Raw genomic sequence first — 23388 nt, 5'->3', positions numbered from 1 at the left:
AGTGTTGTTTTTTTAAATAAATGTATTAATTCATTCATTAATTAGTTAATTGACGACAAAGACAGTGTTTGTTGTCATTTATCCCACACACGTACAGAAGAGCAGTCTCTGGTCGATGCCACTTTAATTCAGAGTTTCAAGGTTAGGCCGTTTTTACAGTTTTGTTTAACTGTAACGTCTGAATACTGCCTACTAGTGTCCCTGATTTCTTTATTTTAAGGATTTTAAAATGGCCTATATTGCTACAATCGAGAAAAACCGTGTCACTTGTTATTTGAATGCGAATCTAATAAGGTTTTGGGGATTTTTAAAGTCGATTTCATATTTTAAATAAATGTATTTAAAATGATGGCGCAGCAAAATGTAGTAAGTTAGATTAAAAAATGTAAAAGTACTTTGAAATTTAACTCGGGGTGTTTTTCGACAGAAGAAAATGTTTGTTCGGCATCTTAATAGTTTGTAGTATGAAACCGATGAATCGTGTCACGTGGAACAGAAGAGCCCGCATAGATGTTCGTCATCACGCCGCGACACTGAGGGAGGGCTGGTGGGGAGCACGTTGACGCACCGGAGCTCCGGCAGTTCAGGAGGAAAGAAAAGAGAGAAAAGGGCAGATCCTTCCCTCCAGAACCCTTCTGCCTCTGCCTGCCTTCCAGTGACCTACACCAGGGAGTCGCCGGTGAAACCGCATCAGCTTCTACGAGTTCGCGATGTCAGTCACGGAGATGTTCAGCTACATCCAGGGCTTTTTAAGTGCCGACCAAGATGTTCGAGAGGTAACATTAAACGTTAGCTACATCGCTGTGTATTGATTGGTCTACCCAGAGAAATGCGTTTAGAAATGTTTACTGAAAAAACTCCGCGGAACCTAAACTGTCCTGATACGCTATCACGTACGACAGTGCGGCTTGGAGGAGCTTAGCTCCCGAGCATCAGGTTACCTGCCTGCAGTAGAAAAGCCGGGGTTTTTGCGTGTATAAATATCCTTCAACGCATCGTTCCTTCCCTCGCCTTTCACTTTTAGGACATAAGGAAGGTTGTCCAAGTTCTGGAGCAGACCGCGAGGGAGATACTGACTGTTCTTCAAAGCGTCCATCAGCCAACTGGTTTCAAAGACAGTAAGGGTGCAGTTTGCTAGTGTTTTGCATGGTTCCCTGTAGCACTTTAAGGGCTTTCAACAACCTGTAATTTGCCACCAGTTCCCAGCAAGTGCCTGAAGGCCAGAGAACTGTTTTCCACCGTTCAAAGCCAAATCGGTGAGCTGAAAACCAAGTTTCCAGTGGAACAGTACTACAGGTTTGTGCAGAAATAGGGTTATATCGAAGTTGTGCTTGTTTTCATGGACTAGATTGTAGCTCGACATCCCATTTCATTGTCTTTTGTCCAGATTTCATGAACACTGGAGGTTTGTTCTTCAGCGCCTCACCTTTCTCGCAGCTTTTGTGGTCTATTTGGAGAGTGAGTCCTTGGTGACGCGAGAGGAAGTGGCTAAAATACTTGGAAGTATGGTTTCTTTCTTTCTTCCTTTCTTCAATACTTACTTGAGCTTCTTATGTGGTGTTTCTTTGAGTGTACTGACAAAATGTTAACTACTTTTGCAGCTGAAGTTGACCGAGAAAAGGGCTTCCATTTGGACATTGAAGATTATCTAGCAGGAATTCTTATTATGGCCAGTGAACTGGTAAGACTATATATATATATATATATATATATATATATATATATATATATATATATATATATATATATATAAAATGTATGTTACAAATGGAAATAAGCAAATATGCTTTTCTCTTCATTGCTTCATTGTTAAGTCTTTCAGATGTTGCTTTGGAGGTTGGGTTGGTCAGAATGTTAAAGTACCCCTAAAGTCAATACATTTAAATAAATAGTAATTCATTATTATTTAGTATTATTATTTGTTATTTTATATTATGTCCAAGAAACCAAAAAATGCCATAGGATCATCCTTAAACCTCAATACTCATGTAGAATGTGAACACCTATGATTTTTCAAATTGTAAACAACACTTTGCTGCCCTGTCTCTATCAAAGTAAATAAGGTTCTGTCTTTATCTCTCTGCCACCGGTCACTTGTTTTCACTCACTCAGATCTGAGTCTAAACTTGCCTCAGTGCAGTGTCAGTGAGCCAGAATTGCTGATAGCTTAGCCTTCTCACTAAGGTAACATTAGCCTCTGGAGCTACAAAGATAAATAAAAGAAGCTTAAGCAAATGGCTCTGCCCACAAAAACATTGTTTATCCCCTCAGATTTGAGTTTATATTCTCCAAATCTGCAACCGTGAGTCTAAAGTGAGCTGGAATGCCCCTGTGTGGTTGTGTAAAGCTTAGGTGTTCTCGCTAGGCTAACACTAGCTTTTGACGAATAAGGAGCAAAAGTAGTCCTTATGCTTATTAAGTGAGTTGGGTTGGGTATCAAACCTTCCAAGAACCAAGTGTCCATTAAAAAAAATTGAGTCTGCTCATCATTTCCTACAAACACATTTTCATTCATACATACTTCAAATACACGTCGGCGATTACTGCAAAAATACATTTGTAAGGATGCAGCCATCTACCAGACCTGTGTACATCATGTATCACTTCATCGCATATTTTTATTATTATTTTTTTTTTTTTGCTAGTCTGTGCTATAGGATTAGTGGGGTATGGATCGTGAGAAGTGCTCAGAAATGTGGCTCCACTCTGTGAAAGAAAACAAAAAGGCAAAGAACTGCAAAACCCAGCTCCCCAGACTGTGCTAGAACCTCACTTGCTGTGTTGTATCTAGATGGATTTTTGCAGGGAGCAAAAAGTGCAAAACTCAAAGTAATCTCCCACATTCAAATCAATACAATTTAAATAAAACCCAACTGTAGGTGAAACTGTTGCATGCTTAACTAGTGCAGTAGCATGCTACCTGCTTTTATAACAATGGCGGGTTCCTGCAGGAGGCAGCATGAGGCCAGTGCCAATCCCCAAGAGCTAATGAGAGCCACGTGAAGCAGCATGAGTCCTGTGATCGAATCTATGGCGCGATCTCCCGGGCTTGCCTGTGTTTCGGACTGAGGCGGCTGCCAACAGGCGTTTGAGCAGCAAGTTCTTCTCTGCTCAGGTGCTCGTGCTGCCTTTGATGAGAGCCAGCTACTATTGGTTTTGCATCAGCAGTGCAAGCTCATGATGCTACTCTTAGCTAATGTTGGCGCTAATGTTGGGTCTGGTGCTGGCTTCTTGCTACCTCTCGCAGTTCTCTTCAGTGCTGGCACATTCTGTCATTAGAATATTTTAGTATATACGACTGTGATAGATTTAAGCGCATTTGTAACATGTAGAACTAAGCTGCCACATAGCTTCCCATGAATTGCTTTTTTCAGATGTACTGGGAAAGTATGTGTTTCAATGTGAAAATTGAATCTTGCTCTGTGGTACAGTATAGAGGTCAGTCTACATAAGTTCTCCAAGAGAAGTTAACCATTAAAAAAAAAAAAAAAAATTGAGTTTGAGAGCAAATGTTTTTTAATACTGCTTATTCGGGGAAACAAAACTGGCTAACTCACCATCTTGTTTCTCCACAGTCAAGATTGGCAGTCAATAGTGTGACGGCTGGAGACTATGGGCGTCCCCTCCGTATCTCCAATTTTATCAACGAACTTGATTCTGGCTTTCGCTTGCTCAATCTGAAAAACGACCCTCTGCGTAAACGCTATGATGGCCTCAAGTATGATGTCAAGAAGATCGAGGAGGTGGTGTATGACCTGTCTATCCGTGGCCTTGCCAAGGAGCCAGAGGCTGGGGGAGATAAGTAGAGGCAGTAGGGGAATAGAAGAGGCCACGGGGCACAACCCTGGCTGGAATTCTCCATGACTGAGAGAATGGAGACTTAACCTGCCAGTGGGCAGGTGGGTGGAGGAAGAGAAGAGGGGATGGAGGTATTGAAGCCCCAGAAGCCTTTGACGGTGGTGTGTATTTTGAAGCCATCTGTCTGACCTGGTGGAAAGCTGTTTAGACCTGTTAAAAAAAAAAAGGGGAGATGTTCAGTTTCTCACCACTGTTGAGAGAAGTTTACTTTTGTACAGTTCACCTGTATGTTCGGTTGGATGTGCCATTTTGCTGTTCTTATTGTTTTGTGTTGGTTATCACACTTGTGAATCATTGTACAAACATCTGATATGAAGGGGGCTGTTGTTGTTGTTGTTGTTGTTGTTATTATTATTATTATTGTTATTGTTATTATTATTGTTATTATTATTATTTTTATGGATACATAAGGAATAATCTTGACATGGGGAAAAAAAGATCTTCCCAGATTTGTTGTTCTTTAACATTACCTGACATTCAGCTATGATTATGTTGGATTAAGCCTACAGGGTTTTTCACTTAGTTATGTACTGAATGTGCACATAAGGGGAACTTTTTAAAAAGTGACTAGTGGGGGAAAATATGCTTAAATTACCTGACACTTTTACATCGGGGGGGGCTTAGGCGCTGACATTTTGCTTCAGTTTCCCCATAGACATAATTTTATGTCTGCACCTGTTTCCACTAGCACATGTCCATGTTCTCTCTGAGTATTACCAAATACCTCCTGGGCCTATTAGCATTGACACTGGCTGACTTATTTCTTTTATTATTCAGAATGTTTCTACTCCAGGTTTAATTTTGCAGTTTTATATTGTAATTTGGCTGAAATGTTACATACCTTGGAGAAAATTACTTCATAATGGAGATTTTATTGCCTTATTTTCATTATCTTCTAGTGAACGCTCTGATCCCATCACCTGCATCAATTATACATTTGTCAATTGTTATGGATGCTTGCATTGCATCTTTGCATGTTGCATATGGCCTTTTACAGCATAAAGAGCCTTTATAGCGTGTCTTTTGAAAAAATGCCCAGCTTGATAGCAAAGCAAACTACAAAATATCAGCTTTAATTTCCTTGTGTGCTGCACAAGTCTGCTGTTGTCTTCTTGCAAACTACATTTTATTGCCCTTAGTGTGTAGCTATGTATGTGAGCATGTAACTGGTCTGATTAGTAAATATATGTTTAAGTACTGCTTAAAAAACCCCATAAAATCTCTTTCTTGATGTCTGATTCTGACTCTGTCAGCGACAGTATGGACTTAGTAATAGTATGCACTTTTCTTTTTGGCCTGTAATGGTTTCTAGTACGCCAGCAGCTGACTTTGTGTTCATTTTAACAGTTTGCCTCTTCCTGTTTGCCATGAACTGTAATGTCTGCATTTCAAAACTTTTTTTTTTGTTATTCTTACTTTAATAAAGTGCAAATTAAATCCTTTTCAACAAGCAAGCCAACAATGAAAAGACCAATACATCATTTTTTCTTATATTTTAATATAAGTCACAATATTTTACACAAGGAAATAAATTAGGATTTTGAGAAAAAATTCAGAAAAAATAAAAACAGCTCGACTGGTCTCAGTTAAAAGAATGACTGGGGGGAGGGGTTTATGTGGCAGGTTAATACCCTCTTCTACTGTTGCCTAATATGGAAGCTGTAATATATATATATAACAGTATCAGTGCCATTGGTGAGTTATTCTAATGCAAAACTGCCAGTTTTTACATCCATAAGCTTGCATTGACAATTCTTGTCTCTCAGTGCTGACACTAAACCAAATAATTGATTTGGCTGATAAATATTGCTTAAGTCAACTGTGATCTTTAATTCTTCTAAAACTCAATCTGGAAAAAACAGTAAAGCTTTGAATAAAATGAATGTCTTTACACCCCACACTTAAGAGCTTTACATTAAAGTGCATCAAACAGCTTGGGGAAAAGTGGGAAAAAGCTCACTTAGTTAACCGTGTTCATGTTTTAACTGGAGAGGGAGAATATTTTCTCCGATGTCAGTAGACTATTGATTGAAAGGCACACGGTTTTACTCCCCTCTGTGTCAATGATCAAAATGTCTTAAAAAGATTTCTCTATGACACAATCCTTTTCTTATGCTACTGGTACTGTACATAGTATTTCATAGCAGTGAAGCTTGGTAAAATGGATACAAGAGAAGGAATTCTGGACAATGAAAGTCCATACTGAGTTCATTTTACTGTGGTGCTTCATTGATGTTGGGGACTGGCAATTTTAAAAACCAGCATTATTGTAGCTACAGTAAATAACTAAATTATTGCTGCTTTGCTACTCAGCACAGTGATAGTAATCTCAACTTCTAGATGACAGAATTCCATCATTCACAACATCCAATCAAATTCCAGTCTGTAGGGTCCAGATGTCACAAGAAACTCACGATGGCTGGAATTGAAGCTACAGAAAAAGAAGTGTGAACTGCCGCTCAGTCATCTCTGGCAGTGGAAATGGATGCTACAGTAATTTTGCACGTTAGTGACAAGAGGAAGAGGGCAGTGACTTGCCTTCATGAAAAAAACCTAAAGTTCTGGCTCTGCCTTCACAAAACACAGTTGTTTCACTTTTGTGCATCATTGTTAAAAAGGACATTTTTAACAGTTTCCATTCTTCAATAGTTTTTCAACATTTTCACCCATGCTTCTTTTTTTTCCTTTTTTTTTTTACCAAAAACCATGTCATTGCTGAAAACGTACTTCATTAAGAAATATTATACAATCAGTGGCCAGTGATGTTCCCAACCACGTCCTTATTTTGGTCTGCCAAAGAGCTGAAACTTCACACGCAAGTTTGTTTTTTCTTCTTTGTCTTTTTGAGTCAGTGTTTTATTATAGAAAGTGCACTCTTGTCCAAATCATTATACAGTTCTTTTTTCATCACAGTAAAGCCCCACAATTAAAGTCCTTTAGGAAAAAGAAATATAAGATCTGTTTTCCCTCATTTAATACTGTCAATTGAATGAATATTTTCCTTTATTTACAGCAGAATTAGGCTGAGTAGGGAAAATATTTGCTGCAGGGCCTAGTCTCAGGAGCGGCTCTGGGTCGTGTTGATCATAATATTGGGGAGTGCATTGCGTCTTTTCCTCCAGAGTCCCAGATCACAGGCATACCTCTTGATCTGACGAAACCATTGCTGTGTGCGCGATTTGTCAGAGGCACGGAAAACAAAGGCCTCACGGCGAATGTCCAGCACCTCAAAAGTGTCGTCAGAGTCAGGGTCAGAGGATACCACACAGTTGGCCAGACGGATGGGCTCCCGCAACACAGTGAACTTACTGCTGCTTTTATCTTTAATCAACACAAGCACACCATCCCGCACCATCTCAAAGGTCTCTTGCTGCTCTCCTCTTACACCATCTGCTGGAGGTGCTCCCTCCGTGCTGCGCTGCGTGAACACCATGAGCAAACTCTGAACGTTCTGAAACTTGAGAGACTTGCTCCCTTTCTTCACCCACTGGCCATCTGCAGGCTGTGAGAGCTGCAACGGACCCTCCATGATGAAACGTGTGCTCTCCCGAGCCCAGCCCACCGTCTTCATGGACATCTCTCTCATCTCGATGTTGATGACCTCACGGTTCTTGCGACTGTCACGGCGGAATGAGCGCAGGGACCACGTTGCCGTGCCCTCCTGCTTGGTCTTCATGTTGATGTGCTCCAAATGGGACTCCACCCGACTCTTGGCTTCCCTCAGCCGGGCGTGGTCAGGGTGACACTCGTTAGTGGCCTTGCTGATTCGACTCAGCAGCAGCGGATACTTGGTTACACGCTGAAGTGGAGCCATGAGGAATGATCGCAGATTCATGCGCCGCAGAGCTGTGTTATCATTCTGCGATACATCAAGGAATATCCTGGAAGACAGCAAGAGAGTCACTACAGTCAAGTAAGGAAAGCTGAAAATACTGATTTGTAATAGTTCTTAACAAGATTAAAGGTGATCTTAAAAGATATCACAAACCCAATTCCAAAATCAAGACAGTAGGTAAAATGCAAATACAAATCCACTATGAACAAAATCAGAGACGACATCTTATCAGCTTCATTTTTTGTTGTAAATATTCACTCATTTTGAAATTGATACCTGCAACAAATTCCAAAAAAGTTGAGACAGGAGCAACTTAAGACTAAGAATATTGTGAAATGTTCAAATAACATCTTAAACACATCAAGCAGTCATGCTTGGGTATAAAGGTAGCATCCAGGAAAGACCTCATCTTTGTGAACAGTGATGCATTGAGGCTCTGCATGAGGCAAAACACATCAGCAAATAATGCAACAATAGCAAGGATTTTATGTCTTTCACCCTCTTCAGTGCGTTATAGCATCAAAAGATTCAGGGATTCAAGAGAAATGTGTGTGTAAAAGCCAAGGCTGAACACTACAACTGAATACCCATAACCTTTGGTCCTTTAGAACAGATGTGTCAAACTCAACCACTTAAAGGGCCATATGAAAAAAATCTAGGCTGTGGGCCAGCTGTCTTTTTATTTTGTTTTACTTAATATTTTGCCATCACCTGCAATGGGTGATTGTTAATTCAAAATATGCCAAAACTGCAACAGGTAAATTTGCATTAAATACTTATTTTAAAAAATAACACACACACACACACACACACACACACACACACACACACACACACACACACACACACACACACACACACGAAAAACTAAACTGCTTATCCTTCTGGGTCACAGGGGGTGCCGTAGCCTATACCAGCTGTCACTGAGTGTAAGGCAGGATACACCCTGGACAGGTGGCCAGTCCATCGCAGGGCAGACAGACAGACATACACAGCCATACACATGGTCACATCTAGGGTGTACAATCGTCCCGACTGCATGTCTTTGGACTGTGGGGGAAACCGGACTACCCGGAGGAAACCCACGCAGACACAGGGAGAACCCTGGTCGCCTGGCTGGGAATCAAACCCAGGCGCTTCTTGCTGTGAGGCGACAGTGCTACCCACTGCACCACTGTGCCTCCAAAAAAATTATAAATAAAAATGAATTGCATTAGGAGTTTTTTTAAACTGCCCATTTGCTTGAACTAGACACCAGGCATCTTTTATTCTTTTTGTGTAACCACTGGCCCATATATTGTTGTTGGGGGAAGGTACAATATGTCAAAGTGCATGCTGGGGACTGCAACGCATCTCAGGCCAAAATTTAAATAATTTTGTGTTTGACACGTGGGCACTGCATTAAGAAAATGCTTCTGTGGGTTTCTACAAGCCATCTCCAAAAATTATAAATGAAATTAATCAAGTAAGGAGCAGTGCCTATCTATTCTACAAATAACACTGTAATAAAGCTTCATAACAAGCATGCTTAACAAATTTAGGAAAACTTAAGTAAGTAATAAGTTACTTGCTGGCAGTTTTGTCTGGGACTCAAAGCATCAGCAGAGCAGTCACTTAATGTGAATCTTTCAAAAATGTCTCAACAGAAGCCAACAGCTTTCTTTATTTGACAGTTAAAAAAAACAAACAAAAAAAACAACAACAACTCACAAAAACTATGTATAACAGTTTGAAGAAAGTCAAGGAAAAGAGCAGACGGGCTTTGACTTGCATTTATAGATGTAGTGACTGATGGTGTTTACTGACAAGGGTTATCCAAAATACTTCTGAGCCCATGTGGTAATATTCATTACAGAAGCATGTCGTTTTAATACAATGCTTTCTGTTCTTGCACTTTACGTACACAGATTTCTCTGGATTCCCTAACTCTAACCCTAACCCTTTTGATGATATTCTGAGCAATAGAGGGTGAAATACCTAAAATCCTTGCAAGTGCTCACTGAGGAACATTATTCTTAAACTACGGATGCATTTTTTGCCAAATGGGCAAGTTTTAACTCATCTTCGCTGATAAAGGACCTTTCGTGTACGCTCTGTTTTATACCCAACCATGACTGCATCACGTGCTTAAGATGTTTTTTTTAAACATTTATAGTCTATATAACAAATATTTACAAAAGTAATGAAGTACAAAAGGTAAAACATGAAATATCATGTAAGGAAACCAGTATAAAGACAGGTACATACAGGTAAATACAGGTCAAGCAAATCACTGCTTTCTGTTCTGTTTGCATTTTATCTACTGCCTGAACTTTTCTGAAATTGTGTTTATAAAATTGTTTACCTTTTTTTCTAGGCTCACTTATTGGCAGCCATATAGAAAGAAATGTAATGGTTGTGACTTCATAATCACAATGAAGTCAAAATCTGAAGATTTTCATTCAGCAACATTTTATATATGGACTATTCAGATTATTCAGTGAAGGCTATGGTTTGAAACTTTAGCAATGCTTACATAGTACTTCAAACTCTGTCAACAAAGCAAAGTTTTTCATGACAGAGAAAACCTTTTAGGCTACAGTGGCTTCGGGAATCTCATAAGACATTCGAAAAATGAGATAAGATGCCACCTGTTCTGTAAGATGTGTTGCCTTGTACCTTAGCAGCTCTTTTTCCTTCTCGAGAGTGTTAAGCATGTTTACAGATGCAGATTGCTGTAAGCAGTAGGTCTGGAAGGCTGGCAGCATGTTGACAAACTCCAAGAAGATTTCTCCAATGCATACAGTTAGCAGATCCTCATCTCCCTGCATGATGAAAATAAACACTGTTTTATGAACTCAAAACAATCTTAATTAACCATTACATTCAACTTCCTCTTATTCTTTAAAATTAAACAAGATGTTTTGGTAAAAAACTTTTTAAAAAGTGTTGTGCCTTCAAGACTGACATATGTAAATGACCTCTGTTCTGATTGGATACATATTCTGAACTGTGCCTCGTTCAGAAAGCAGTCCAGTCTTTATAACCATATTGTGAAAGGGGGGAGATAAACTGCTGCAGGCTGAACAGGTGGCTATATGTAAATGCATTGTTTTTTGTGACATCACAAAAACAATGAATTCGAAAGCTTAGTTTAAAAAATGCAATGAAAAAAACAGCTGTCATATTAAAATTAGTAAAAATTGTAAAAAATGTTTTGACATGCAGAATGGATCATGTATTAGGCCTAAATTAAATGTTTTTCTACAGTTTTTTCACAATTGTAGGTCATATGTTTGATATTTTTCACAGGAGCCATGTGGTCAATGTTGTAAGTAATGGAAACTGATTCCCCACCAATTAGCATCAAATCAACTTGTTATGAAGTTTCCGCTATTGTGAACTATTAAGTAAAAAAGTAAGTATTAAGTAAAAAGTTACATCACATAGCTACAAATAGTGATTACTAGGCTTAAATTTTGTCTGTACTTTTTCCATTTTTAATCAGTGTGTCACAAACCACATAAGCAAGTCTGTCTGAGATTACTTAACTCGATGTGGATTGAGGCAAGCATGTGATGAATAACCCATGCTATTTTGCTGATCGTATACGTTTGGCATTAGGGCAGAACTTGGTAATTCGATTTTTTAATACACTTTTTCTTTCATCCTTCTAATGTGAAAAAGTAGTTGGAATGAGGCAGACGATTGCGTCCTCCTTCTTACCTGATCAAAAGCCTGGTCAATGCTGTCCTGCAAGTGCTCTGTAAACCTGTCGTTCACATCAATTAGCTCCTGCACATTGCTAAAGACCACAGCCAGCTGTTCAGTCGTGAGCAGCCCTGCACTCTGCATGGGGCAGTAGAACTCTTCCTTGATGATGCGCAGGTCCTCCCCATAGCTGGACTCTGTGTTGAGGAACTCCAGAATGGCCTCTTTGCGCTCAGTCCGTAGCTTTGAACAGCGCTCACACATTCCCTCTCCTTGAGTGCCCTCTCTGTTGCCGCAGTCTGGGCATGGCCGGTGGGCCTCCCAGGCCTTCAGAGACGCTGAGGGTCTCTTCCAACCTCGGGCCAGCCCAGAACCAATGCCACTGTCCACTCGCTCCACCTCTGCTCCAGCACTGCGGCGGGCCCGCCGTGGCTCCTCCTCATCCTCACGCTCGTCACTCAGCCCTACCACTCCGCTGTCCGCGCTCAGACTGCTAACTGTGCTCCAGCGGTGTTGGCCTGTGCGGTTCACACCCAGACCTCCACTCCGGCCTTCTCCTCTGGGCTCAGAGCGCCCCCTAACTATGCACGCACCTGACACAGACAACACAAAGAGGTAAAGAGACAGGAGGCAGAAATATGATGCTCTGTTGGGCACAGTGTAGCAGGTAGGGGTGTGATTTACTGTGTTTAACACCAGGAGGCAGTGGTCTAGGGTAATGCTTGATGTGGCACATCAGCTGTATTTCACAACATTTTTATTGTTCTATTACAGCAGAATTTGATTAATCACCTTTCCGTTACTGACATTAGTATTCAAAAGTTTGGGACCACTGTTTTCAATAACAACAACAACAAAAAAAACTATTTTGTTGCAAATGCATGTATAAAATTGCTCTAATTATGATGCTAGTACTCTACAACTTTACAAGTTTCAAATAATTTGTAGGACGCTATAAAAAATTAAGAAATTTTGGATTTGTGCAGAACGATAAAAAGATCTATACTGATGGAGAAAACTACAACACCAAGAATGTATTGCAATTAATATCCATTATTTCCAATGTGGTAATCAAATTTCAGGGAACATAATTACAGTGCATTATAACTTATTGGTATTCCCAACATACTTGAATTATTGAACAAGCAATGAAAAATTCCTTTCAATGTCACATTTATAGCACTTAAATTTACTATGTATAACTTTTTGCTGTATAAAATTACAAGAAAATATTTCACATGATCAAAGTTGTGCAAAAAGAGCTAATAACAGCTCCGTATGTTGTCTACGTCAAGTGTGCCTGGGCTCCATAAATGGCATAACACCATTTACACTCACATCAAAGCCTGGCTTTCAACTCTAAAACCTACAATATACAGTTTAACAGTACTGACAGTTCTGGACACATAAATGGGATTTTTAAGAGTGAGTACAAAAAAAGAAAGGTACGCTGAGTATAGATGCAGTGGTTTGGAAAGTTAAAAGCTACCCTTAGGGCACTGACTGCAGTGGCAGCAGCATCACACTGATGAAAACAAAGTTAAAGCTAAGGGCAAGTCTTTGGAGTAACAGCATGGTTACAGCGATAGCCCTAGGTTGTGAGAAATGCTCACTGGTGTCTAATGTTGAGAAATGCTTTTTGCACACACATGACCACTTAAACTGGGCCATGTGAAGAGTACAGCTCGTCAGGGTCATCAACAGTCTTGTAAGTTGTTATTCTTTAGAATGTGTTTATGCACATGCTCACCAATTTCACCCATTTGCCTAGTTCCTTTTGTACTCAATGATTATTTTTAAGCAAAAGAAAAAGAATTAAAAGGAAAATATCATGCTGTTGGCATTAAACCAGTATTTGAACAAATCCTGTAATGAAAGAAATGTTTGAGTGAGAGTAAAGAGTTAAAGGGTTAGTTGGTAGTTTAACCCCTTAAAATCACAGGCTTATTACATGCTAAAGGTTATTATTCAGAAAGGATTTTAATGCAAACTAGCTGAGCTATTCTTGGGTTACAGATGCATTTACTAAAACTTTAGGCCCTCTGGTGAGCCCTTGCCATTTAAGGGGTTAAGGAAGTCACTGTGGATAGAATTGTCTGCCAAATTAAAAATTTTCCTGACCGAATGGCAAAACAGTAAGAGCACAAGTAAGTTACTGCTAAAAAAAACGATCTCTTTCAGGTCTTACCACTTTCTCTGTCCCGCCGCTGACTGTGGAGTCGTGCAGCTGCAGCGATCTTCATCTCCAGCTGCTTGCGCTTGGCAGCATCAGCGGGCATGGGGTCGCTGTAGTGGGGCCGCAGACGACACTCGCGCTGGGCCCTCACCGATTCGGCCGGTTCATAGGCAGCGTCTGAGCTGGAGCGCCTGCATCCTGACCCAGAGATCTGAGGATAGGACAAAGGGCCATCAAGGTGAGCTTTCATCACATAGAGATAGCAAGGGGAAAGATCAGTGAATGAGTTAGTAGTAGCAAGATAAAGGAGCGAGGCTTGGAGATTTATAGGCACACTAAAAAGATGAAGAACAGTGACAGGTGGAATCACAGAGTGTTTCAAGTATTGATCAGAGAAAATCCCTTTGAACCACAAGTGGCGTCCCATTACCAAGGCTTTTAATATGCTAACACAGAAGCTCTAAGTATCCCATGTATTCTGTTTTAAATGCAGTGCCTACAGACAGAAGTTGGCTTTGGAAACCTTATATGAGACAGTCCCAGAAAGCTGCTGAGATAGTTTCCACTTCCTCTAACTCTTTCGATATAACAATAAACTAGCAGAGCACCATAAAATATAAAAAAACAAAAGGTTACTCTCTATTTGTTGCCTGTTCAATATGCTAATAGTGATGCTCATTTGACTAACAACAAGGTTAAAAGGTCCCCAATTGGTACGTCCTATGGCCTGTCTGTAGACATGGTCTCAACATTATAGATAACTTCTCACTTCTTCGAAACGTTGCATAATTCACTGACGCTGACCTCTGCAAGACATGGATCAGCACTTTAGCAGCATCTGACACCATACACCCACAATACATTTAATAGAGCAGCTACTGAGTAAGCTAGTCTGACGGGGATACGTTTTCAACAGCTATCAGTGCATCAGTAACCAGACACCTCAGGTTCAGGTATCACACAGAATAATTAACCATGCAGCTGCTATTCTAATTAATTACTGGCAGAACTGGAAAGACAACAATCTTCCACATCAAGCCCAGTGCAGGTAACCCACAGCTGAGCTATGCGTAACGACAGGTGAACACTCACAGATACCAAACGCCGAATCTCAATTCTTCCAGCCTAATACAAAATACATGACCTCAAACTACCAAAGGATGCAATCAATATTGCCTTCAACGTTCGATCTAGAAGTCGCCGAAGACTAAATTCATGCAGCGCAATGAAGAACTGGCTGGCATTCCAAACAGAAAGAGCAGGAGACAGAACTGCGCATCCACACACGCTTCCAGCCTTGCATACAAATGGAAGAAACATAGTTACCACGATGAAACCTGCCTCTAATCCTGCGCGGGAGTCATTCTGAGCCACGGCTCTGCGCACACCGCTGCATGCCTGCAGTTGTGTGTGCCACGCAGCTGCCTGCAGAGCTTTTTCTGGTGCATGCGTGACAGAGCTCTCTGCTGTGCCCAGCTACAGGCAGGGAGAGAGAGTGTCATGCTGAAAATGTAGAAAAATAAGAGGGGTATGTGTGCGTGTGAGGGAAGGGGGGGTTGCCTTACGAATTCTGCAGGCTCTTCTCCCTCTCGTCCTGTGGCTTCGGTGCAAGCCTCTTCTCCGCAGGCCGGCGTTGTCATGGCAACGTGGGCAGATTGACGGCTGGGCTGGGGAGTGATGATGTCATCGCCGTCATTCAGGTCACGTGACAGCCTGATGGGGGCTTCGGTGCTGATGTCTGCACTGCAGCTGAAGGAGGACAAGGAGGGGAGATAGTGTGAGAGAGAGAGAGAGAGTGGGGGGGCAATGAAAGATGAGAGAGGGAGAGAGAGAAGGGTCTATTAAAGTGGAATTCTAATTTTTCCCTTTGCCTCTCTGAGGCATGTGGTTGAACATCCCCCATGCTCTCTAGGGACGGCTAGGTTGGCAGCCCACTCTAGAGGGGCTTGGGGGTGGGGGGTGTGTGTGTGGGGGGGGGTGTTCAATTAGATGCTTCAGTTCACATTAACACCTGAACTCACAAGCTGTGTGGATATGTGATTGAAGCAGCTAAACGGATCGCTTAGATTTCTTTGTGTGTGTATGTTTATCTGTGTAAGCATTTGTGTCTATTTTTGCACACACATGCACAGGCTATGACATGAACTGGTCTCTGGGTTTAACCCTTTGAAGTCACAAAAGTGGTGATGAAAGCAAGCTGTAATTTGATATGGATTATTTATCTCTCACAGATCATTGAAACAAGTAGACAAATTCTATTAGAAGTACAGATTCTAAACTTGCAATAAATAACACATTTTAGTAGTGTGCAGTATGGCCAAAAATGCTCATAGAACTAATATATACAGCCAAACAGACTGATAATGGTTTGCAGTGTTTGTATGTTGCATTACCCGCCTGTGTTTGTGGCACAGCAGTACAATGGTAATGGCAAAACTAATATAACTTATATACTTATCACTAGACTAGCACCATGATACAATGTTAGAGCGAAAAACGACTAATTAACGTAAATAACATTAGCTAGGATGTGGGTTAGCAAACTTTCATTACAATTGCTGCTATAAAGCTAACCAGTTAGGATTAGCTACCATAAACATTAGTCGGACAACAGGACAAAACAATACTGACCTACTGGCTCTGTGAAACAGCAAAAACTTAATGTTACTCATTGTCAAGCAGAAACAGAGCAACCTCCTCATATCTTCATGTCTTTCAACTCTCAATGAAGCTGAAGTCAGCTTCTTATTTGTCAGATTCTTGCTTGAATTTTCCTGTTCCACCTTAAATATTGCTGCAGTTACATTCTGGCAGCTGAGGCCCATGCCTGATTTAAAAACTTTCTTCGTTTCTTCGTTCTTCAGATCTTCAGTTCTTCTTTGGCCGTTTCTCAGTCATCACTCCTTCTTAATAATGTGTGGAGTTCACATCACACAGTATGTCCCAGATATACAGGCTTCCCTTCCACTCCCCTTTCCCCTGTCCTGTGCACAAGCATGAACACTCCCTGCTGCTGATTGGCTGGAATAGAACTGCATAGTTAATTCCGAACCACTTTGTTTGTTTCCTGTTTACAGAGTCAGGGCCATGTACAAAAACTAGATTTATTTCTAACATGCACACAGAAAGACAGCTAGCTGACTGTGATGACATTTCACTGAATTTGACAAAAAGTGTATTGGATAAAAAATTTTCACTGCACCTTTAATAATGATTAGCTACAAGAAAAGTGACTTGTTAATTAGCAACCAGTGCTCAGCGAAATGATACTATTATAAGGGATAGAGTGCTTCTCATTCATAATGTGTGGCTGAAACTAATCAATGTATATGTATATTGAAACTGATTAAAAGGTATTGTGAATAAAGTCTTATTGAGCGATAAAAAAAAATTACTTGTTTTTTTTTGGGTTTTCTTTTTGCCATGTTTTCATCAGTTCTTTTACATTTAAACAAATGTTCATACTCAATCCAGTCAAATGCAAAATTTAATTCCATAAAAACTTTGTAATTAATCAATTCATTATGTAATGACATTTAAATGGTACAGCAAAACAATAAGATCTAATAACAAGTAACTTCTAAGAGTTAAAGCAACTGATATTAATCCATGGTGAGCCAAATTAACAGCAGATGTAATGTTAATGCACATTACATTATTAACTTTCATTTTATATTTATATTCCATGTTCATCCTTCGTCCCTCTCTTACTCCTGACATGCATGATATCTTCTCATGTTAGTCTCTGTAGTAAAAGATATGTCTCTTGATTAATTTGTTATGAGTTTCTCTTTAATTGCATCTCCCACACCTCTCGCTCTTCTAGTCTGATGCCTCAGGATCTCTGTCAATGCAGAACATGTCACAAAAAAGCATTTGCATAGATATGATCCTGGAATACGGCTGACAGCAGAATGCTGAGCGCTACTGAACTGTGCTGCATGCACTCAATAGAAGTTAAAAGAAGAAAAAAAAATTGTGAATAGCACTAGAATCTGTTTTTGACGGCACTGACAACACAGAAATATCCTATGTGTATTTGTCACCACTGTGAAAATACACTCTTAGAGAAAAAGGTTCTATATAACATTGCAAAAAAGGGTTCTTTGTCTTGTAACAACAGCGGAAGCATTTTTGATGCTATACAAACCATTTTTAAAAGGTTCTTTAAATTAATATAAACAACTGGTTTTCCATTATAAAGACAAAACATCTGACCACGCAAAGAATGATTGTACTGAAATGGTTCTATACCTCTTTCAAGGTTCTATATATAGAACCACCGACTTTACTAAAGAACCCTTAAACAATTTTTAAGGGTGAAGAGAGCAGCTTCCAGTGTGCATAGGAAAATGGTTTTGGGATAATACATAAGATAATATATGAGCTCTTCTTTCTCCTGTCAGAAAAACAATAAATTAAAATGTCTGTGCGATTGCCTTGTGAAGAGAACTGATCTGGTTGGCTCTGTTCATATTCCTTCCTTACTCAGTTCTTCATGCGATTCTTTACTCTACCAATGACTTACAGCATCCTGAAACCATTTCCCTACGGTAAATTAGAAAACAATGAATGGCATTTCTGTATTACACTCAGAATAAAACGAAATGAAGCAAAATATACATTAAATAAAATGCAACATCTGCTGTGTTCAAAAGTAGATTCTGTAACATTAATTCAATTTGTTATTATTTCCGACATTCCATGCACTGGCGCAAATTCATTATATACACTACTAATGTGACAGTGAAAATGGCTTCATGGCAGTTCCTGGCAGAGACCGAAAGTGCAGCCGCCCTATAACTGTGAATGTCCTCATTCCTCACATTCCCTCTTTGATTTCAATAATTGCTTTAATCCATGCCTCTGATAATAAAAACAGAGAAGACTATGTGGCTTTACTACTCTTTTATCTAGTTTGTTATCTCTAATGTACATGGTGAATCAGAGACTAGCAGACTTCTGGTCTGCCAAACAGCCGAATCCTAATGGACTCTTCATCTCTGTTTTTTACCTTTGTCCTGGACTGAACTCTAAGGCTGCTAATCACCAGATAATATGCCTGTGACAGCTGCCGGTGGGTGCCATAATGCTTCAGGGGCAAATCCAGACATTCCTGCCATCTGCAGAGACGTGTTACCCTGGCACTAGAGAAGGTGATAGAGAAGCAGTGTTCACACTCCCTTATGCTCTGTCTGGACCACACCAAAGTGTCAAAATAAATCAATAGGAACAAGGCTGCTAATGCCACACATGCTGAATAATGTCACAGAGCTCACTATAGCATCTAATTTCACAGCTGATGAGCAAGACTGGTTCTCCAAAAAACATTTTTATGGCCACTGATTTAGCTAAAAACATGTTTTGCTGATTTAAAATGCATGCTGTGCTCGTACAAAAGAAAATGTTAAAATGAGAAGTATAAAAGTCTGATTCAGTGAAATTGTCTCCTTGTTACATTGATTTTGACATAATGTGCCAAACTGGTTTCACATTTCAATTCTAAAAAGCCTTACATCTGTTACTGTTACCGTTTCAGTTGGAAAATGGTTAGCAAATTTTTAACACTCATAGCAGAATGCTTTACCTTTAGCCAGTTTTCACTGTAGTCCATGCAATTACCAAATATTAAGCCTAAGGATGTAATAGGAATTTAAGGGGTTAATGAAAGGGTTGCGCAATCAGAATCACTTTGATAAGGGCAGATATTGGATAAAAAAATATCAGAATCGGAAAGATTTTTAGACTTGACTGATATTTTAAACGGATGTTTCATGCATTCCTTGTACTCCAGAGGTGCAAAATGTTTAGGCAACACAGAACTACTGGGCTAAACTATCTGTATTTTATTAATGTTACTGCATTTCTAACCCTAAAAAAATAAAGGTTTTATTTTTCATGATTTCTATAGTTTATAAATTTCTATTGCATCAGCATCAGCAGATATGCACACAAAACCATTGCACCACCATGCTCATAAGTAGAAGAAGAGATTTTATTGTATTAATAGTTTTATGTTCATGAAAAGTTATTGTGGTGAATATTTTTTTTCCATTTCCCAATATTGAAAGTATGTGCAGGCTCAAACCTGTCAATACAGAATATAAACTGTATGCAGATTTCTTCATTCCATAGCTTATGATATCACCTACACATAACTAAGTCATTAAGCTATCCATGACTAATTATGTAATTATATCATTAATATATAATTACACTTGATGTTCTGATGCATGGGCATGGTAAAACAAATGCTAACCTGCATGTAACATACTGACATACACTTGGTTTTATCCACTCACCTCTTCTTTATGAGGTCCAGGGCTGATCCGAGGAGGCCCTCCTTCATCTTGTAGATCTTGGCTCCATAGCTAGAGAGCTCTGTCCCATCTAAGAGGATAGCGGGGCAGCAGCTAGATGCCCCTTCGGCATTCTCCCTGCGGGGAGGAAAAGGGAGAAGAGCTATATCTGTAGGCCCAGTGCCCCCAGCTTCATAGACTTGTGCTCCTCCTGTGGTGGCAGCAGCCTGGGAGTGCAGAGGAGAGCGAGGCACGGGCCCTGTACAGATGGGTCCATCTGTGGTCTCTGCAGAAGAACTGCCCTCTGTCAGTTCCTGGCCACTGGAACCACATAGTTGGGCTGCATCTTCAGTGATTATACAGTTTTGCCCAATTTCTGCCTCAGTTTTAGCCTCTGTCTGTAGTTTATCTTTAACCGTCTGTACTTTTTCCACACTGTGGCCTTCAGACCCAGCTCCTACACCAGATGGCACTGTGAAAAGGCCCAGACCCTGACTGCTCTCTCGCTGCCTCATTCTCTTAAACTCCTCGAAGGTTGGGATATGTAGGCGACCCATCGGCGGCCTTTTCCTCTCAAGAGCAGACTGGGCAATGCTGTTGACCGGCTCAGTGGTGTAAGATTTGCTGAGGTTAGCTTCCTGACCTGAGCTGAGGGCCAGGTTAGGTGTGCTCCTCTGTCTGCGCAGCTGGAGTCGCCGTAAAACTTCTTGCTTGATCTCCTCGGGGCTGGTGATGCGACGAGCGCATAGCTCTCTCTGGCTGTTCACTAGCCCTGGGGAAGAGGGCCGACCATGGCGCAATGCCATTTCCGGATCATAAAAAGAATGGGAGATATTGTTGGGCAAAGGCTGAGGCCGAAGGGGCTTGTGGGGTTCGGTGACACGAGCGCTCTGGAGGCGGAGCTTATCTCTCAGGCCTTTACGACCATTTCCGTTTACACCCCAGTCCTCCACAGTAGGGAATAGCCACTGAGGGAATAGAGGCAAGTCCTTTCTTGTCAGGTTACGGCGTGGGTAGAAAGCCATGCTCTCAGGGGAGTGCATCATACTGTAGACATGTGATCCCTGAGGAGGCCCATCGTACCACTGACTGCTGGAGGTGCAGTGGAGAATGAACTCACTTTCTACACTCCTATAAGTGTAAACACCAGGGTCAGGTGCTGAACTCCAGTGCAGGTTTTCCAGGCTGCGGTACATTCGGTTGCTGCCGGAGTTCACACAGCCCTGAGAGAAGAGCCCCACTCGAGATTCGGGCTGTTTGAGTGGTTGCACACTGCTGGCCGAGCAGTACCTGAGCCCCAGGTTTCCAAGAAGGCTGTTGTTGTTGCATCCTGGAGGACAGTGACCTGCCGGAGCGGCCACGTTGGAGAAGGAAGGTGTGCTGTGGTGGGGATACCCAGATAACGGGGGGCCAAGGACAGATAGAGGGGCTGGCAGCTCACTGAGGCAGGGCTCCAGGTCCATGCTGCAGCCAGCAGGGGAGCCTGCTTGGGAGTACTCACATGGCAGAGCCTTCACGTCCGGCATGACCACAGCATGAGCCGGCATCCATCAGAGAGAGGCATGGGGACCACAGCCCTGCGGAAATCAGAACACACAGCCGGGGCATTGGCATGATGACAACACACTGTGCTCTCACACTGACATTCACAGCCCATCTAAACATCAATTATTCACTGCTGCCAAATGCTCATGATGCTCTGTTATCAAAAATTCCAAGACTATGAAGTCAAAAAGGATACAATATAAAGCAGACTTTTTTCCTTAAGTACACTTATAATGCCTGTGTGAGTTTATGTAACAAAAGCAGTCATAATCCATAATTCAACAGTCATAATTGAATCCTAAGAGATATAGAGGTTTACCATTTAACACTCTCAGGATTAAACTGGCTGTTTTTGTTAGTGTGCCTTTAAAAATATCTACTTGATTCAATCATTAAGATGTAGAAAAGTAGAATGTAGAAAACTTTTTCAGACCACTATTTCACCATCAATTACCAGCAAAGTATTCTGAGTGACTTTGTTTCAATCTAAGTGATTGAATTATGCAGGTAAGTAAAAATAGGTGGCATTCTCCCTTATGATTGATACATGTAAATGACCTCTGTTCATGACAGGCTGCCCTGTGTTTTGCTGCGTTCATAAAGCACTCCAGGCTGAAACACTCCTTTTAACTTTTACATGAATGGGTGGGAACGCCGTAAGCTGAAGAGGCAGATATATGTAAATGATTTCACAATAAATAATGAAATGTTTTGAATTATGCTTTTTGCAGCTTAGCTTCCATATATGGACTGTATCGACTGGGCAATGTAAGCAGTGTTTACATACTGAATAAAACTACATAAAACTCATTTTTTTACTACATAGAAATTCAGTTTTTTTCCATGATATGGACCCTGTAAAACCTTGTGTGTGAAATGTTACGAATACTCCCTACATTCAGTCATTACAAAATAACTAAAGCCCTCAGCAAGTGAAGAATCTATGATATGACCAATATGACTCAATCAGGGACACAAAAAGTTAAATAACCTGCGGTGGGCACAGTGGCCCTGTTGTGTGATTCAAAACTAGAAAAATCACAATGATATTCTTAAAATGGCTCTGGTGCATGGGTTCAAAGAGCAGATTATTTCCTCTGCTCTGGTCCCTAGGAAATTAAGGAGAACATCAGACTCTGATGTGAATGGACAGTAATGAAAAAAGCCACTTTACACTCGCTGTTGGCAGTCATTTCACTAATGGGACGAGAGTAATGGATTAACCAGAAGAGCACTGCTTACTTCTTCTTTCGGTAATTAGTACAGATCGCCTGGCTCCAGGCTAATATCCATCCATAATCTTAAGCAGATATCAGGGTCAAAGGTAAGAATTATGAAACAGCATGGCTAAATCATAGCAGTACATATGGTAATGTGATAAAATGAGATTTGCATTAACGATAATTTATCTCTCTTACAACACCTGTCAGAGAATAACAGTCATGTGATTGTAGATAAAAAGCACTGAAAACATCAATGACAGTTTTAATGATAATAAAGGGGAAAGCCTGACATATTCAGGTGTTCAATTAAAATTCAAAGCCAGTTTAATTAAACAGGATCCACTGAAGCCCCTTTGGCTAATCCATTAATTTAAAAGCTACGTTTGAAAGATAAAGAGTAAGAAAACAACCTTTTTTGTTTATCTTTGAATCTTAATGTGCTGCATTTATATTGGGGGAAGAGTAGGCTGCCACTCACTCAGTACAGTTACATGCCTCAATAGCAGTGCCAGTGTTTTCTTTAGCTGGGTGCAAAAACTGCTGACGTGTGAATGAACACACTTGATTAGCATAAGGAGCTTGGTTAATGAGCATGTGGAGCACAGCTCAGTTCACACAGGGCTCACCTCTCTGTCTCTGCTTGTGACAGACATACAGATGCTCTTTTTCACTTCTGAACTGAATTACTGTAGACACACTGTAACACGCTGAGGAAGCCACTCACTGAGTTATAACAGGCTTTTACCAGGGCTCCATACTATT

At 40.7% G+C, this 23388-nt stretch overlaps 2 protein-coding genes across 5 annotated transcripts in view; one reads left to right on the top strand and one right to left on the bottom strand.

Annotated features, from left to right (window-relative positions):
• The first annotated feature begins 505 nt into the window (after positions 1-505).
• On the top strand, positions 506-5312 carry tsn (translin). The gene is made up of 6 exons (XM_017692426.2): positions 506-776; positions 1025-1118; positions 1200-1296; positions 1388-1503; positions 1602-1681; positions 3576-5312. The coding sequence occupies exons 1-6, from the start codon at positions 711-713 to the stop codon at positions 3804-3806; spliced, it is 684 nt and encodes a 227-aa protein (XP_017547915.1). The 5' UTR covers positions 506-710; the 3' UTR covers positions 3807-5312.
• A 1148-nt stretch (positions 5313-6460) lies between these two features.
• The window catches only part of si:dkey-91i10.2 (uncharacterized protein LOC555224 homolog), a 47014-nt gene continuing 30086 nt past the window's right edge, over positions 6461-23388 (bottom strand). For 2 of the 4 annotated variants that reach the window (XM_017692423.2, XM_017692424.2), the window contains exons 3-9: positions 19862-21435; positions 15125-15308; positions 14886-15035; positions 13572-13770; positions 11399-11976; positions 10352-10497; positions 6461-7739 (exon numbers count right to left, since the gene is read on the bottom strand). In XM_017692423.2, the coding sequence (XP_017547912.1) occupies positions 6917-7739; positions 10352-10497; positions 11399-11976; positions 13572-13770; positions 14886-15035; positions 15125-15308; positions 19862-21405 (3624 nt within the window). In that variant the 5' untranslated portion in view covers positions 21406-21435 and the 3' untranslated portion in view covers positions 6461-6916. The remainder of the gene's footprint in view (positions 7740-10351; positions 10498-11398; positions 11977-13571; positions 13771-14885; positions 15036-15124; positions 15309-19861; positions 21436-23388) is intronic. The other 2 variants (XM_037539095.1, XM_017692425.2) reach the window with 2 other exon arrangements.

Source organism: Pygocentrus nattereri, chromosome 6 (genome assembly GCF_015220715.1).
Source record: "Pygocentrus nattereri isolate fPygNat1 chromosome 6, fPygNat1.pri, whole genome shotgun sequence".
Classification (NCBI taxonomy): Eukaryota; Metazoa; Chordata; class Actinopteri; order Characiformes; family Serrasalmidae; genus Pygocentrus; species Pygocentrus nattereri.
Note: the sequence above shows the minus strand (reverse complement) of the source record. Positions and strands in the feature narration are given on the sequence as shown.

Excerpts from the sequence above, each read along its gene's own strand:
- tsn (XM_017692426.2), top strand. The coding sequence starts at position 711 with ATGTCAGTCACGGAGATGTTCAGCTACATCCAGGGCTTTTTAAGTGCC. Across the intron at positions 1,297-1,387 it reads CCAGTGGAACAGTACTACAG|ATTTCATGAACACTGGAGGT; the intron begins GTTTGTGCAGAA and ends TCTTTTGTCCAG. Across the intron at positions 1,682-3,575 it reads TTATTATGGCCAGTGAACTG|TCAAGATTGGCAGTCAATAG; the intron begins GTAAGACTATAT and ends GTTTCTCCACAG.